General features: G+C 41.9%; 1 protein-coding gene across 7 annotated transcripts in view; it reads left to right on the top strand.

Moving 5' to 3' along the window:
- The window catches only part of LOC139104290 (neurotrimin), a 293,896-nt gene extending 282,669 nt beyond the window's left edge, over window positions 1-11,227 (top strand). For 6 of the 7 annotated variants that reach the window (XM_070659687.1, XM_070659690.1, XM_070659691.1 and 3 more), the window contains one exon: window positions 212-11,227. In XM_070659687.1, the coding sequence (XP_070515788.1) occupies window positions 212-303 (92 nt within the window). In that variant the 3' untranslated portion in view covers window positions 304-11,227. The remainder of the gene's footprint in view (window positions 1-211) is intronic. The other variant, XM_070659688.1, reaches the window with a different exon arrangement.
- The last annotated feature ends 6,470 nt before the right edge of the window (window positions 11,228-17,697 follow it).

Genomic DNA, 17,697 nt, shown 5'->3' with positions numbered 1-17,697 from the left:
GCAAATTTTCTTTCCGAGCTGCGAGAATGCATCTCGTCAAGGAGAAACCGCGCCAATTACGGGAAATAATTAGCTAAATTGCATTCCATTTCGACCGTGCAACAAAAAGAGCAACGCGAAGGAAAAGGAGAGGCGAAGGAGAGGAAACGGCGGACGAGAATACCAAACGCCGCGGGTCTTCAGAAAATTTAAGTGTTGCCCTCTGTTTCAGGAGAGTATCCCGCGGCAATGCAGCACGGCGGTCAGGCCAAGCAACCGAGGCTGTACTCCCTTCTGCTCTGCCTGTGTCTACTACTTTACTAATTGCTCCATTCCAACGCGCATTCTCGAAGGAAGAAATCGAAAAGCACTTTCGTGCGAAGAAAAAGGGAGAGAAAGAAGGAGAGAGGGAGCGAATGAATGAGCGAATGAGAGCGTGTGAAAGAGCAAAAAAAGAAAGAGAGAGGTGTTTCCGTCACGAATTGCGCGAACATTGCTCAGGTGTCATGGAAGCTGCAGATACGTGCGACGATGTGCATCCGACGAGGACGCTTTTGACTGTGCACCGGAACGATGAACTCTTTCGCAAGGACGCGCCGTTTGTCGATTCAACCGAGCGACGACGTGTCCGAAAGGGCAGCGCGATCACCGCAGAACGATGCCCTTAGCGATATGACCGCGTGCGATTCGAGATTGCAAATACACGGTAATATACCTATAACGTAATAGACATACATCACGAAATTCCGATACATTAACAGCCGTCGATGGACGATCGTTTCATTAACAACAGATTATCAGGCATTGAATATAAAATCATAAATCTGACGGTATTGATCGAGAAACACGGGTAAGTACAGCCATTCGTCAGATAAAAATGTAATTCTACGTCGACGAAGCTAAACAAAGTTCGATCGAAGCCACGGCAGTCAAGATGTCGCCGAAATCACGTTTTTTTTTTTTTTTTTCGCTTAATAAACTTTCTTTAAACATTCCGAGGGTCCACGATTTACAATTCTCTCAAAAATTCTCGAGAGCATTCGAGCGTAAAGTTTCGCTTTACTTCATTTCTATTTCGCCCGGAGATCCCCGGAATTCCGATGATTCGCAACTTAAAGAGACTCTCGAAACAATCGAGGCTCTCTTTTCGGGTACACGACGGGCAAATACCTCCGGCGCGAGGAAAACGCGAGTCTTCCGGGACATCTTGCGCGCAACGCAGACAGCGATAGGTGAAAAGGACGAGCGTGTGACGGGGCGAAGAGCGACCCGGAATTCGAGGAAAGGAGGCCGCCGCGCGCCGCCAGTATCTACTTGTCTTTCTTCTCGCGATTAATTCGAATAGACTCGCCGAGTGTCCACTGACTCGTGGACTTTCAGCCGGCGAAGCTAGCGAGTGCATCAGGGGGGATGATAGAACGAATCGTTGCCATGCAACCGCGGCTTTGACCGAGTATACACTTCGGAATCCACACTTGGGTGACCGTCGGCCACTACGACCAGTATATAACTCTGTGTACCGCGATACACCGATTCTTCCCCGCCGGCATGCACAAGGAACCTTTTGTCGATCCTCCAGTCTCGTGTTCCAATATTGACGCCGCATTTCCAACCATTGACGAGGAGCAAAATCTCGAATTTCTACGCTAAGATCGGAAGACATTGCGGTGGCGATTACCGCGTAATCGGATTGCGCGTCTCGGCTCTCTCTCTCTCTCTCTCCTTATCTGTTCTTTTCTCCTTTTCCGCGCGGCGTCTCGAAATCAATTAGCGCCCGATAAAAGCCCGCATCCCGCGGCGATTATCAACCAACGTGGCAGATAATGATTTTTCGGATTACTTTCTAAATTTATCTCGATTAAACGCGATCGCGGTGTACTTCGCGATTCAAGGAACGCCGGTTCGGGGCTGAAACGGCGCAATTAGCTTACGCGAAATAGAAATTGCGCATTATGAGATTCAGCAGTAATTACGCTTCTGTTCCGACAGTTGCCACAAAAGGTGCAGAGACAAAGCGAGATTCGCCCGTGTATAATGATATTTGCATTACGTTCAATCGCGGTATTTAATGCGTTTCAAAAATACGAAGAAACAGCCGGGATCTTTTACGTCACAAAGCAAGGAACATTTATGCGACGAACGATAAACAAAAAAAGATCTTTCGTGAAACATTAATATTAATAGAATCGCAATCGACTGCGATATTTTTCAAGCAGGTATGCAAATAAAATTCGTCCACGCCGCTTGCAAGATTTCGACTACCGATCGTATCTTCGTCATCAGGCAAATTAAATTTCGTAAAAGCAATTTTTCTTTTTTTTTTTCTCTCTTTTTTTTCTGTCAGAATTAATAAAAATAAAACAGCACGCGCGAGCTGGATGAAAATATTTTACAGCACGGAATTAAAACGAAATCCTCTTAATTAATTCAAATATGCAGAATCTTTCTTTCTCCATGTACGCATTTGCATTGTTTACGCAATCCTGTAAGTACGAACCTGTCCGTGTTGTAAAAAAAAAACAAGGAAAAAAATATATATATTACGAGATATCAAGTGAATTTATTTTCCTACTTGTCGAGAGAGCATTTCCGTAGAAAGCAGAAGATAATGAAGAAAGTCGGTCATGCGTGCAATCCGTATATAGCGTGCACGTGAGCGCAAGAATGGCGTACGCGGTGAGAGTAACAACGAGAACGCATCGTTCTAATCGATCAAGTGCGCGCGAGAAATGTGAGACGTGTCCGATTCAATTAGCTCTCGTAAATTATTTTTTTTTTTTTTGGGGTTTGGGGGGGGGAGTTTTTTTTAAACTGTCTATTTGTCTTTACAAATGGTACGGGCAGTTTCGAGTATATAATATCGAGCTGGGGCGCGACACTTTCAACGTGACCCATAATTCTTGCTCGCGCTATTGCTATTCTATTTCTTTCTCGTATTGCACGTACTTGATATCGTCGAAACACGTAGAAGTCGTTACGGAAGGACTCGTCGCTTGTTATTTTCTCCAAGCTTTCTCCTGAAGTTTTATTCGAATATTTAAGTTAAATTTGAATAATTTTCTTGTCTAAATTATATTAAAATTGACGAAAGAACGGTTGTGAAATCTTGTAAACTAGGATTCATGTAAACTGAATAATAAATTGAATCGACGAATTTATTCCCACGTGTCGCATAATAAAAATATACGATCGGTTCGCGACCTTATTAAAAGGCAATCTCCAAATTTTACGTAATTCTTTGGTTCTATTGATCTATTCAGCGGAAATCAAAAGATGTAACATTTAGATATTTCTCGTCTACGACCGATCGGGATGCGCGCGAATAGCTATTATAGCCGGTGACCGATTTAAAGTACATTTAGGAACTCGCAAACGACTTCTTGTTCAAAACGGCGCATAATTCAGTACCACCACGTTTCACCAGAGTCGGGCGACGTCGGGTTCGTAACTATTAATAAAACTTGAAGCTGTCGCGAACGCCGAACGGAAGCAAATGGTAGCAGAAAATATGAATAATGAATGGAAAAAAAAAAATAAAAAATAAAAACAAAAAGAAAAAAAATGCACGCGAGTAAGCGTCTTGAGCCCCGAAAGCGCGTGTGCGTGCACCGAGCGCGAAAGTCGTACAATATCCGTAACGGAAGAACGTGATTAAAAAAGTTTTCGACGATCAGTAATACAATGGCTCGACCACACGTAAGAACGCCTCTTGTCGTCGCCGTCGACCGGATAATCAAGTCCCTGTCTCCAGCCCCTTATTTCCCGGGTAAAAAGATAGCGACCCTCGGCCCCTCGACCGGAGGTGGACGTTTAGTGGACCCTTCCCTCCGTTGTCTCCCATCCGCGAACAGTTACCTCACCATTTTTCCTGCTGGCCCGGAAAATCAGGCGGTTACTGCCGACCGCCGCGGATAAAAAAAGCACCGGTGGATAGGATATATAAGTCCCGGAGGAAAGAGGTAGTGAACTGCGCGACGGCACTCGCCGATCCGCCTTCATTTATCAAGTTAAAGGCGGCGGTCGTGCCGCATAATGTCGGCATCGAGGTTCTCCGGAGCGGACGCGATGCACGCTCGGCTTCGTTACTCTGTACGCTCTCGCGCGTGTACGCGCTCGACACCTCCGACCGTGCGACTTGCGCAAGCACTGGTTTAACGCGGGGTCGAACATCGATCGAAAGCATTCGTTTTCATAGGACGAGAAGTATCATCGCGAGGGAAGTATCTTTTATATGCGACACTGGCGTATCTCAAGATGAAAAATTGCGCCCGGCACGTGACAATCGGAATATATAAAATCAGATATACGCGTCGGATACGGTACCGATATTTTCGCGGCCGACGGAAACATATTAATTTGCCGCAACGATTTGCCACAAGAGCAATTTCAAATATTTTAATTTCAAAGATATGATTTTATTACCTATATATATATATCGCACGGTTAACATTAAACTGTACAAATCACCATAAACCGGTGGGCGCTAAGAAAACCTGCGTTAAAAATTTACGGCCCCTTCGATAGCGAGCGCACGATAAAAGCTACCATAACGCTGACGTTCAATAAAAAGGGTTAACCATCGCGCATGGAGCGCGTTTCTCGACTTTTCTGCGCGAAGGATCTCGGCTGATTTATGTACGAACGTGATTCGAGACATTGTAATAATTCAAGATCGCTAGTCGGCTGCACTCATGTAGCAGAGCATCGTATTCTTCGATACATTTTCAATCGCGTGGACGGAAAGGGAGGTGGAGAGCCTAGGAAGTGAGCATGGCGCCGCGCAATACCGAAGGTACCGGGGGTGTGCATGCAACGCGTGCCTATCGTCGTTTCTTGGTATTTCCATCCACTTTTATTCTTTACTATAATAGCATCCGACATGAGAATACCGTTCGTGACCGGCAAACGAGACTTTCTATATGCTCGCGCTCGGTCGGACGTGCTCGTTTTTCCTCTCGTTTCGCTTTTCCGGGACGTCCGCAGCTCCGCGTACGTGCAGCCGGCTTTAATTAAAAATGAGCGACGCTTTTTCTCATATTACGTCAACGGGGTAAATGTTATTGTTTCATTTCTGATTGTTACTCCGCCGACTGCCTTTATACGAATTGTTCATACGTAAACGTATATCTATTCGAGTGAACGAGACAATCAGAAAAATACGTCTACGATCGGCGTTAAACGTTATCTCTATGGCGACGCAAGCGAAGTGAAACGTGAATGAGAAAGCAATCTAGTTATGCTTCGACATCTCTTTTTCGTCAGCGTGGAAAAGAAAATGCAACTTTTTTTCTTTTTCTTTTTTTTTTTTCCCCCGTAATTATTTTAACAGAACTTTTCTCTACAGATAAATAATTTTTTACGACAACTCTATCGATATTAATCAATAAACAGTAAAGGGATTTTTTTTTTTTTTTTAATTTTAATCGTAAGAATAAACGTAAGCGAATCGAATAAAAATTAACACGTCTGTATTTCACCGAGAATATTCGTTATAAATGTAATAATAAATGCATTGTAAAGTGCAAGCGCGCGCGAAATCTTCCAACTTAATCTACCACTTTAGTCAATTTACATCGCCATTTATGTTGGATACTTAAGTCCGCGAAGTACATCGTCCAACGAGCACCTCTCCGAAGAGCGCGCCACTCATTAAGGCGCAAAACTAAACGTCGGTATAATTTCCGACTCCGGTTACAAGCGCAGCAGCTAGGTCGTTACCGCTGCGAATTAGAGTCGCGTTACAAAGTCGACGAAGCAAACTCACTCGGCGAACGACGTCGTTCCCGAAACGGAACATTGGCCGAAAACGATACCGAGTCGGATGCGTTGGGTCGGGAACGAGGGTACGTCCGTCCAGTAAGAGATAAGAGGACCCTCGTCTGTTCCTTCATATCGCGAGTCTACTCTTGGATCGCAAAAGCTTCTTTATCACGACGAAAATATTTTCTCCGCGGAAAAAAAAAGAGAGAGAGAGAGAGAGAGAGAGATATTATATATTAGGGAACATTCCGCTTTTCGGATAATGTCAATGTGTTACGTTCTCAATAATTTAAACATGAAAGTTGATATATATTTATGACCGCGTCGGTATCCGAGCGTGACGCGCCTCGTTTTTAAATTCGAAACGATACACGATTACGGATTAAAACTTTTGCCTATCCTGCGCATTCCACGTCTCTCCCGCAGTCAGAGAGATGGATCTATCCGCTCAGCAGTTTATAGGGTTTGTAAAAGCAACTTTATACAATTTTTATACCAGCCACTACCCTCCCCGAGAAACGGCCCACTGCCAGAGCGAGTATGCGCAACGTGAGCGCGTTCGCGAGAAACGGAAATCACGTGGCAGCAGTTTCACGCGAATATTTTTCCAACGGCCGCTTACTGTGGCGACGTGCCGTTTTAATTTACACCTTAAATAGTTGTATTAAAAAGCGGATTGAATCGCGCTTTGGTAATCGCGACGCGCGCGTTAGTATTCAGGGACAATCGGCGCGCCGACTGCGCGTAGTAGATTCCGCTCCCGCATAATACTGGATGTGAACGAGCGGAGACTAGAGTAAGCGGACTGAAATAGAAGAACAGAGAAAGAACAGGAACGTGGATAAAAAAAAAAAAGAAAAAAAAAGCGAATAATCACGTAACAGTTAACATGGAGAGGCGCGATACGCTTGGAGCGCTGTGGCGGGTGGTTGCCGTTTTTCATTCGGATAGTAGGATACGCAAATAAAAGAAGTGGTGCGTGCCGCGGTTTCGTTATTCCACCTCCGATATCAGCGGCACACGCTCGAATAAGCTCGCATCCATGCTCGTAAAGGAAGTTCTTCGTTACGATTCGTCGAATCTTAATACTTGAGCGAACGCGTCTCGAGCGAGAAATGTAATTATGCTAATAACCGAGAAATTGATTGTCGCGCGCGAGAGTAACTAATAGAAAAAAAAAAAAATAAGTCAAACGATGCGTCCGTTCGTTCAACACCCTCACATGCGCTCAACAGTCGCACGTAGCGTTGATCTTTTTCACTTTCGATCGCTTGATTCGTTACGATAATAATGTTCCTCGCGAATAAAGTCTCGAAAGGAAGACTAGCGTACATGTGCGAAGTGAAACCAAGCCGAACCGAACGATATTTTTTTCTTTTTTCTTTCCTTCTTTTTTTTAGACTGTCGATTTTATTTGTTCGATATTTAAGGGCAGCACTTTAAAGACCAAATAAATATGTAATAATACTCGATTATCGTCGCTTCTTACGCCGAATATCGGCATTAAGCACTCGTCGGAATATTTTTATTTTCAACCGTTGTAGAATAAATCGATCGACTTTCTTCCAGTTGACTGTATATTTGCCAATTTTTCGCATGTGCAAATTTCCAATAACTACGCTACGATGTGTATACTTTTAATTCGAAAATCTGACCAACGGGATAAAAAAAAAAGAAGAAAAAAAAAAAGAAGAAGAGTATAAATGGAAAGACGAACAAAATTGCGGGAAGCCACTCTTTTTTTTTGTTTGACGTGGCACAAATTAGTAGTACCGAAAAAGAGGTAAAATGCAGATTTATTATCGCGTTACCATCACATGTTCCTAATGGACGGTTCATAATGACGGAATTAATGACGAATAATCGAGCGGTTATCGTTTAATGATATTCAGTTCTGTACAATATTCGCATAATAATTATGCGCACACGAAGGGTTATGGAAACCGAGTTGCAGGCAAGCCCCTCAGCCTAATTTCGACAATTAAATCAATGACCACGGCGCCAGGCATTGATACATGCAATCTGCATTTTCCGCTGGTGCATTACATCTCGCGCGGGCGGAATTTACCAAAGTTTGACGAATTAAACGAGCATTAAATGTGCTACCTGACATACGCGCACAACTGGCCACCCTTGTCGATGACGGACGAATGATCGGCACTTCTCTCGCATGTAAATATGTACTTAAAAGGCTGTTTAGTTGTTTAGTTGGTCTCGACAATATAACGATTATCGCATTTATCACTACCTATATACGATTCATTTTGTACGACATGCCTGTATGTGTGCGTGTATTCGTGCGTGCGTGCGTGCAAGCGTGTATGCATGTGTACGATCTCGTATCACTGCGCTGATAATGAATACTAAAACTCAAGAGGAGTAACGTCGTGGGGGGGAGAGGGGGGGGGAGGAAATTAGTGTGTAACGTTAGGCGTCATAAATGAACAGTGCCGAGCGCGACGAAGAAGCAACACGTCGTGGTACGTTACGCTGCAATTACAATGCGCTCACGGCGCGAAACACCGCGGATAATTCGGCAAAACGAGCGACGGTGTGACTTAAATGCTACCGACGTCGTGCGCATATCATGTATCACCGCGAGGCAACGTATTGCCGTTGTAAAAGTTACATCCAGTCAATGCGCAAAGAGGACGGAAGAGCTCGTCTCCCTTCAAGCTTACGGAGATTCGCTGATGAATTTGTGTACATGCGAGGTGATTATTCGCCCGCATCTAGATCAGCGGCGGATCTAGAAAATCTATCAGCAGCCGGTCATCGAAATAATAGTTCTCCGGAACTCTATCGTACGTATAATTAAAATTTTTGTCCCTTTTTTTTGTACGATTTTTACCGGGCATGATACACGAATTAATCAGCAAGAATATCGAAAAAAAAAAATTAATAAAATAGAATAAAAAAGGATATCATTTTCCATCGAAATCCTGGAAAAGAAGAAAGAGAGAAAGAAAAAGAGAGAAAAAGACACTTTGAATCCGACAGCGGATGAGAGAGCGTGCCTGTGCTAATTACATTCGTAAATCTCACACGAAATCGCCGTATGACGTGACCATCGAAGATGGCTGCGTGCCAGATCGAATAGCTTTAACGTAATCTTAAAATATTCCGTGTTTCCTTGTGTGCGCGAGCGTACGTACGTATGTATGACCAAACTGAGCGCGTGATCACTTTTCCGATATTCAATTTGCCGGCCGCATACTTGTGGATGCTCCTCATTAACCTTTAGCACATCAGACACGAATGGGCGTGAGTTGTTTTTTTATTTACTTTTTTTTTTAATGATCTACAATGGTGTTGTCGCGTGTTAATTACGACGCTTGTCTTTTTTTCCCCTCCCCTCCCCTGTTTCTCATCTTCTTACTCTCTCTCTATCTTTCTCTTGTTCTCTTTCATACTTTTTCTATGTGTTCGTGCGCGTCTATTTATGGAAACTGCACAAGTCGCGTTGAAAAACTCCCGATTGCGTGAATGCGCGCGACGCCTCTGCGATGTTCGATGATTCGGCTCCTTCGAACGACCACACTCTGATACAATCGCCAAGATCTCGGGGTTCGAATCGAAGAACTTTCGTTAGCATTTATGTCAACGTGGATTTCGAAGACACGCGCGAAAAACGAAAGTCGGATTATTTGATTAGATATTATTCTGACTAAGCTAAATTCTGAATTGCAAGAAAAGAAAAAAAAGTAAAGGGTTGTTTCGAATTTAAAAAATATCAAAGCGTTATATAAAATTTGAAACGACCGGTGATGTAAAATTACCAGACAACTCTGAAACAATGACGTTTCCTCGGGCCTTTTTATTGTAATTCGGAAAATTATTTTTAATATCTAATTAATATTCGACTTGAATTTTTCAAGCAAGTCTAAATGAAAGAACTATGTGAATCTTCTTGCAGAAGCAAAGGAACCAGCCGACAATCCGTATCGAATTATTTAACAATAAATAAATAAAAAAAAAAAACAAAATTGTCGACTGGTTTCTTTTTAAATAATGATATTCTGATACGATGTCGTTGAGGAGTATCAACAATCACACATTCGAAACTAGAATAATTCACAAAACTCCACATTGTAAATATGTCAATATCCACGACAAGATCTTCCGGCCAGCATGCCGGCGTCCAAGCGTGATCAATCCGGTCTGACCGAGAGAAGCTTCGTCTGGACTTATCCGATCTCTCTCGCGGAGGCGGGATCGAAATTATAGCTGTGAATATGTAAGTAAGCGGAAAAACGTGACGCACGAAAGTGCGATTTATCTCGCATCGGGGGAAACGGATCGGAAAGATGGTGAGAAAAAGCGGAGGAACTTTAAAGCTCTCTCTTTCCTAAATCAGCTTTCAGAGGTAAAAGACAAGAAAGGGAGGTGTAAAAAGGGAGAGAGAGAGAGGGGGAGAAAATACGTTTAGAATGCGTTACATGTTGTAAGAAAAGAAAAGGGGCTGCCCATCGTGCGAATCGCGGAAGCCCGCGGAGAAAAAGGGGACGGGAACGAGAGGAAATAAAGATGGTGAGGTTGAATCAAAGCGAGCTCACGTATATGAGAAGGCGCGCGAATGGAACCGCTCGTTGGAAGTTTCAAAAAGAGAAAGAAGAAAAAAAAAAACTTTGCCTTCCATTCGCGATCCCAACCACGCGAAAATTCTCGTCAAGGTCGAACTTCTCCATTCCCCGGCGAAGCCCCCGGTGCGAGAGGAATAATATCGGAAGAACGTCGAGCCATCGGCTGATATGGGCGTCGTCGCACGATCAGTAGCGCGAAGAAATGCGGAGCGATTCGATTTGCGATCTAATCTGATGCAACGACGGTAAGTATGGCAGGAGAGAGAAAAAGAGAGAGAGAGAAAAAAAAAAAAAAGAACTATCTCTTGACGGATAGTTGGTTACGCGGATTTGAATTTTAGATGAGATCGCCGTGCTCCGTTCGTATCCATTAATTGTGGAGAACGATTGGATCGCGGATGTATATGAAATTAGTAATTGACTCACGAACGATGAACGATTCCGATAAAGTACACGCGATAATGAATGGACGTAGTTTCAATAAAAATTCTGACGATTATCGCGCACGGAAATGATAGGTGCAAAATGCTTTCCGAAAACAGATATTGGAAACTGATTTGAATTTTATTATGTTATAAATCTGCCTTGTTAATAATTATTCAATGAAATTCTAATACTTGGCACGTTGGATTTTTATTATATAAATTAAAAAAAAAAACATAAAAAATTGTATTTTGCGCAGATTTTGCAAATAACTTTCATAATATTTAAAAGACTCGTTCTGCTTAAAAGTAAATTAATTAATTCATATAACGGCGTATAATTTCATACAAGAATATTTTAATGTTAAATCAATAGCTTTTATAACGGGAAGCGAAATAATTTAGCAGTGCATCAGAAAAGATAATTTATATAATTCAATTTTCTCAACTTGTGAAAAAAAAAAAAGGGAAAAATTTTTTATACGTCAAGTCATGAATTATAAATCGGTAATTTCTAAACAAATTTTGGAACAGAGCGCAAATCGGATCGGAACACCGCACATCGGAATACTGCCAGTTCCGTGTTGGACGTTACTCTAATAAGTGGCCGTGTACATATTATTAAATTACTTTCGATCGCACTCTCCACTCGTGCGAGAGTGGCTAATTAAATTAAATAAGACAAGAGTGATAAAATGTCGCGACAATGATGTTCAATAAAAAAAAAAAAATAAATAAATAAATAAAAAAAAGCTAAAAAAAAATAAATAAATAAAGTAAAAATAAAACGGTGCCGTTTACATCCACGCGTACATACACACGCATATACTCACACACGCAGACAACAGACAGATAACACGCAAAACGTATTCGCTCGAAGCGCGCGGGCGTAAATCCCTCTATTATCGCGGGATACGAAAAAACTATAAAAGAGATCATCCTCGCATTCATCAATCGAACTTGCGTTCCCTCGAACGCCGTCGCGTTGTACGCGGCGGTAATGAGTTTCTATCCGTTTTACATTCCTAACTCGTTACGTTCACATCGTACCATCTATAGATAGGCTAATATACTTAATAAGTGTTTCGTCTAGCCTACGATGTATATTGTATCTATAATCAGAAATAAATTATCGACAGTAAATCGCTCTGGTGTTACAATGGTATTGCGGAAAAGTTCGCCTCGCCCTCCACAACGTAAGTACTCTACAAATCACTTTTGCATCGGCCTAACGTGTACCGGACGTATAGAGAAATAATTTTACATCGCGAGTGCGACGGTAAAGATTTTTCCATCGACGGAAGAACCGATATCTCTCACTCGCGACTTACGGTATTGTCGCTGGCTTAATCGATTTAATCCGCGGTATGAATTATCCGATTCTCGCGGAGACGGGCGAAAAGGTGAGTAAAACCGAGCTCGGGGGAATAATCGAATGTCGATAATTGTAGGATAATTAAAATCAAGGATACCGAAGGATCCTGACCATCGCTTACCAGCGTCGGCACACACTCGAGAATTTCGCGCCCGAGAGAGAATGACGATGAAGGATAAACGTTAGGCACGCAAGACACGAATTTGCATGGACGATGCATTATCTCTACACGTGTAATATGACATCCCCATAGCACGATTACCGAAGGGAAAGCTCGCTCGCAATTAGACCACCTGCGGTTGGGCGGCCTAAGCTGATCTCAGACAATTACGTATTCCGCTCCGCGCTGTCTAGTTCCACTAAACCTTTCAATTTATTCCAGGACCGCTAATTTGTTGCTGCCGCGCGTATGTATTGGACGCGATCGCGTGTGTACGTGTCGCTACGCTGCTAACGCTACGCTGCGAAAACTTTGCCGCTCAAAGTACGGCGGAAGATTTTTACTGAAACGCTCCACTTTACATATTTATAATCTCGAGTGATATTTTTAGAATCTCGTGTCAAAATATTTTGCTCTTGCCCTAGTTATCTCAAGTAAACTGCTAATTTCTTTGCACAGCTTTATGTTCCTTGTAGGTTTATTTATTTATTTATTTATTTATTATTTTTTTTTTTTTTTTTTTTTTTTTTGTAATCAGATGATACTCAAGTAAAGGTAATGAGACATCAAAGTCTTGATTTTTTTTTAATGTCTATATAAAAAAATATTTCTCGTGAAAGGAGAGATAGACTAAAAAGTGTTTCGTGTTAAAATTTCCTATCGCGGATTTGACTGCGGAGAGGAAAGCCATTAAAATAAATGATCGTACTTCGCCAGATGTCGCGACACCGAAATACGTCTCTTCGAGACAACCGCGATTCCACATTCAGACAGCATCTCGCTATGAAAAGTAGCAATGAAGATGCATTGCGACAAACTTGCAGGAATGTGGCGCGTGTGCGGCATATACAAATGTCGCGACCAACGCCCCGCTCGAAAACTCTGGGTAATTATTCTATGAGCTTGCTTATATCACGACTTGCATAAATCTGCGATATCAAAATCTTGAATGCATTTAATACCGGCGTACGCAGCTTTGCCCGTATCTCTTAACATCCGTACCTTTTAACAAAGATATAAAAAATACCCGATCGTTACAGCGTGAGAAGCGAACAAAAATATTTCACGATCTCTTTTTTTTTTTTTTTTTTTTAACCGTTAATGGATAACAAAAACATTATTCTGAGCAAATTTTAATTAAACTGAATTTTAATTTACAGTTTAGTTACTAGGTTATTTAATATCGGATACTGAAAAACTGAGAAAGAAGATGTTATGCAATCAGAATTTTCTTTAAAAAAGAAAAAAAAAAATCGGTTTCAAGTTGCTGAAAGAATCTTATAACGTGGAATAATTATGGCGCATAATTATGGATTACAGATTCATCAACAAGAAAATTACGCAATCTGTTTCAGCGAAGAATGTATATTGAAAGCAAGCAAATAAACAAACGGATTTAAAAAACAGATAAATATAGAATTGTCTGATATACAAGATAAACGAGGTAATGTTAATAAAATAGTTTTAAAAGATACCGTGTTTTAAAATACTTTTAAAATACCTTTCTATTTAAAAAAAATACTATATTAATTTAAGTTCATTACCAATAAATTCTAATTAGTTACATTCATTTAATATTGTGCACAAATTCTTTCCCGAAACATACGTACCTATAAAATTATCGATCTCGAAAAATTTACCTTTTAATAACATACATCTATAAAAATTATAAAAATTCTCCAATTCACTTTTTTTTTATCAATTCCTTTCATATTCGATAACAATATTAAAAACGCACGATTTCAAATGTATAATGTAACAATAAAGAGAAAATAAAATAAAATAAAATAAAGCTCTCTACCTTTCCTGACCAATCGTTGCCCTATATAGCAAAAAAAGAAAAAAAGAAAAAAAATCCCGTGAGTTAATGATATCAAATGGTTTTACTATTTCACAAAGGTCCGGGTTAGAAACGGAGCTTGCACGTCGGACACTACGTATTTGCTGTTTATCGAAAACAAAATCGTAAATAAATGGAGAAACTTTGCGTGCGCTGCCGTTTATTCAGGTATCGGTAGGCGGTCGGATAAGGGGTGAGCCTGGCGCAGCGCGCGCTTTCTGTGGTATTGATTACAGCCTCCTATCCAGGTGCACAAGCAGGGTCAAATCTGCCCCTCTCTCCACCACCGTCACCTCCTCCTGCTTCACCACCCATCCCTTCTACCGGCAGCTCTTCATCCCTTTTCCTGATCTCCCTTTCTCCACTCTCCTTCGTGCCTAACCCTCTCGCTCTTTCCTCCCTTTCTCCCCAGCGACCCGACCTCTCTCCTTTGCTACCAACTTCTATCTCGTTTCCACGCTCTCCCCCAATCTCTCCTTCTCTCCCTTTCCTCCTCCTCCTCCCTCCCCCCTCCATCCCTCTTTCTCTCTCGCTTCGGTCCCCTCGCTCTGGCACGCTGCCCCATCTGCACGCGTATCGAGTGCAAAGCGAAAGAGAAAAATATGTACATCGACACGCTCTATAGTCACTCTTGCATCGAACGGATTTAGATGCATTCATTCGTATATAATCGCAGATAGGTTCCAAAGCATGTGTTTTGCACGCGACTTGTCATTGAAATAGAAACAGTGACGAGCGAGCGGAGGAATATCCACAGCGGGAATTTTTGCGTACGCTCATCAAATGGCAAATGAAACGCGTGATACGCTCGAATAATGATTCTTCTCGTTCCCGATTAAATGTATACCGCGAGTGAATTTTGGTCACGCCGGGCAAAATGTTACAAAAATTATTAAATTCGTTATCGTTTGACCGACTTTTCCGTCTTTTCGCGTTTGGAGTATATCTGTTTGGCCCGCAAGGCCGCGGAAGAAACAATGCGAGATAGGACCATAATTTCTGACGACTCGGCCGTTTCTCTCTCGGCTGGCACATACGTTCGCGTTCATTTGTACATATTCGTACGTACATACATCCCTCTTCGGCTCTTTGATATAAAATCGATCTTCGAATCTAGACTGCTGTCGTTGGCCGATTCATCCTCATTATGTCGTCGGTACCGGTTGAATTTTAGCGACATCGATCGTAACCAGTGCCAGCCGAGCCGAGCGAGCAGCCGAGTGGAGCTGCCATCCAACCTCGAGAGAGTGCATTGAGCCATCCCTTGCGCGGACTATCGCACCAGCAACAACAGTCTCTCTCTCGCTTGCCGAGAAAGGTCCGGAGTTTTCCCCGGGAATTCCCGCGACTCGCTCGCTACCCTCGCCGTAATTAGATCGCGCCTGCCTTTTTCTCAACGAACGCAAAAGAAAAAGAGTCCTCTTCCCCGGACTCGTTACGACCTAGCCCACGAAGAGCAAGCCTCTACACGTTACGACGGCGATCTATATCGGTCGATTTTTCACTCGTTAGAGCGCTCTTGCTTTCTAACTTGTCGTCGGTACCTCGTAATACGTTTATGTTAATGCGGAAGTCAGTTTCCTTCCCCCGTTTCTGTCTCTCTCCCACACTAACGCACACATACACTCTCTTTCTCTCTCATTGTCGTTGCGGTACAGGACGGCAAATGGAAATCTAAGGGCGGACCTCCAGGTATAGCACCGGTATATTTACCAGGCAAATGCAATGCGCATTTCGGTGAATTATCGACGTGGACTGTGCTCCCGACTAATCCTACCGAAACACGACGCCGCGTTTCATAGAATTCACGCGCGTCTTTCGTGCAAGATACATTTATTTTTTTTTTTATGCAAATCGTTAGGTATTAAAAGCTCGACATTGCGCACGGAAATATTCGAAGTGAAATTTCGATTGATACACGCCAATAAATTTGCGAGGAAGGAGAGCCACGGAGAGAGGCTTTTTCACGATTGCAATTTTTCGACGTGGAGGTCTGCGCGCCGGTATTGTCGAGCAGTAAGAATTCATGTCGGCTTAATTAATGTACGAACCGGTGCTTCGGTACATAGTACCTGTAAACAGATGCACTTGATCGGCGCGCGCGCGAACCGTTCTAAACCTGAAAAATACGATCTGAGCGCACTCGCCACGACCGCCTACGGATCAATATTACCAGCTGACGAGCCGTTATTAAGAACTAACATTAGCGGTCGCAATTTACCGCGGCCAACCTCGAATGACTCCCAAACCAACGCTTGTATAATGCGGCAGCCCACGTAACGAATATATTTCCGCAGTTCGCGACGTGACGAATTATATTTGGCGAATAGAAATTGTTACGGTTCTCCTGGGACTCCGACAAGTGTATGGGCTCATGTTCTCGCCGCGCATTTACCGTTAAACATGGCTGTTTGATTCTCATTTCGCAGTTAATTTTAACGAGATCTTCACCGAGAAGTAAAGTAAGTCGAGAGCGAGACTTCATCTCTAAATACGCACAAGCATGTATAACTAAGCGATTAATTTGTATTAGACAGCGATTAATATAGACGTCAAGTAAATAATTATATATATGTATATATAATTTAATAGAGATGCAGCTTTAAACAGCCGCATTTGTACAAACGGCAAAATAATTCAAACGATTTTGTCGCGTTGTTTAATAACTGAAGAGCGTTTAATTAATTAACAAAGTAACAGAAGGGAGCAGGGGGGAGGCGGAATGGGATCGTAAAACGACAAAGGAGCGATGCATGTGACTAGAACAAATTAAACAGCGGCAAATAAAACATTGCGTCTTCTTTTTCTACACGATCGGAGCAGTCGATACAAGTAGACGTAGCACGTTGTGCGAACTATTTTTATTGAACTTCGCGGGCACGAGCGTTTCGAATGGGCTTTTAATCGCTTGGCGGAGTGTGTGGGGAACGTATAATTAATTTTCAGAAGTTCCATCACGAAGTTTTGGCTCACGTTTCTAATTAAACCGAAGCCGAACGAAAGTATTCGAATTAGTTTTATAAAAAAAAAAAAACCATTTTTTTTCTTTTTTTTTTTACAACAACCGCACGCGTCCAAAAGTCGCCACTATCTTTGCGTGAAAATATCACGAGACATTTACGCACGAGATGATATTAACGCTACGGTGCTTTCAACGAGTCACGTAATAAAATAATAAATGCTCCTAAGAGTCTTAATAACGCAGTGTTCGAAAGTACACATAATGAATATTGTGTAAGATTTTTTTTTTTAATCTCGCAAAAATGTTGTAATTTTGTTTATGGAAGCGTAATACTACATGATACATCACACCGTCGTTAGTAATTTTATATAACTTACGTCTTTGTACATATATTACTATACGTTTATCGTTTTTATGTTTAATGCATATTTTATTATCGAAAATAAATTAATTTATTTATAAATTTGTATTTTATATGCGCGTGATATTTTAAATCAATCTTTGTTTGAGAAAAAGTCCATTTTCGTAAATTATATTTAAATCCAATTATCAGCAATTCAATCGCCGCCATGCGCATAGATAAAGAATTAATTTAATGAGATACATATCATTACCG

Source organism: Cardiocondyla obscurior, linkage group LG07 (assembly GCF_019399895.1).
Source record: "Cardiocondyla obscurior isolate alpha-2009 linkage group LG07, Cobs3.1, whole genome shotgun sequence".
NCBI classification, from domain to species: domain Eukaryota; kingdom Metazoa; phylum Arthropoda; class Insecta; order Hymenoptera; family Formicidae; genus Cardiocondyla; species Cardiocondyla obscurior.
This window is presented reverse-complemented; position numbering and strand designations above follow the sequence as displayed.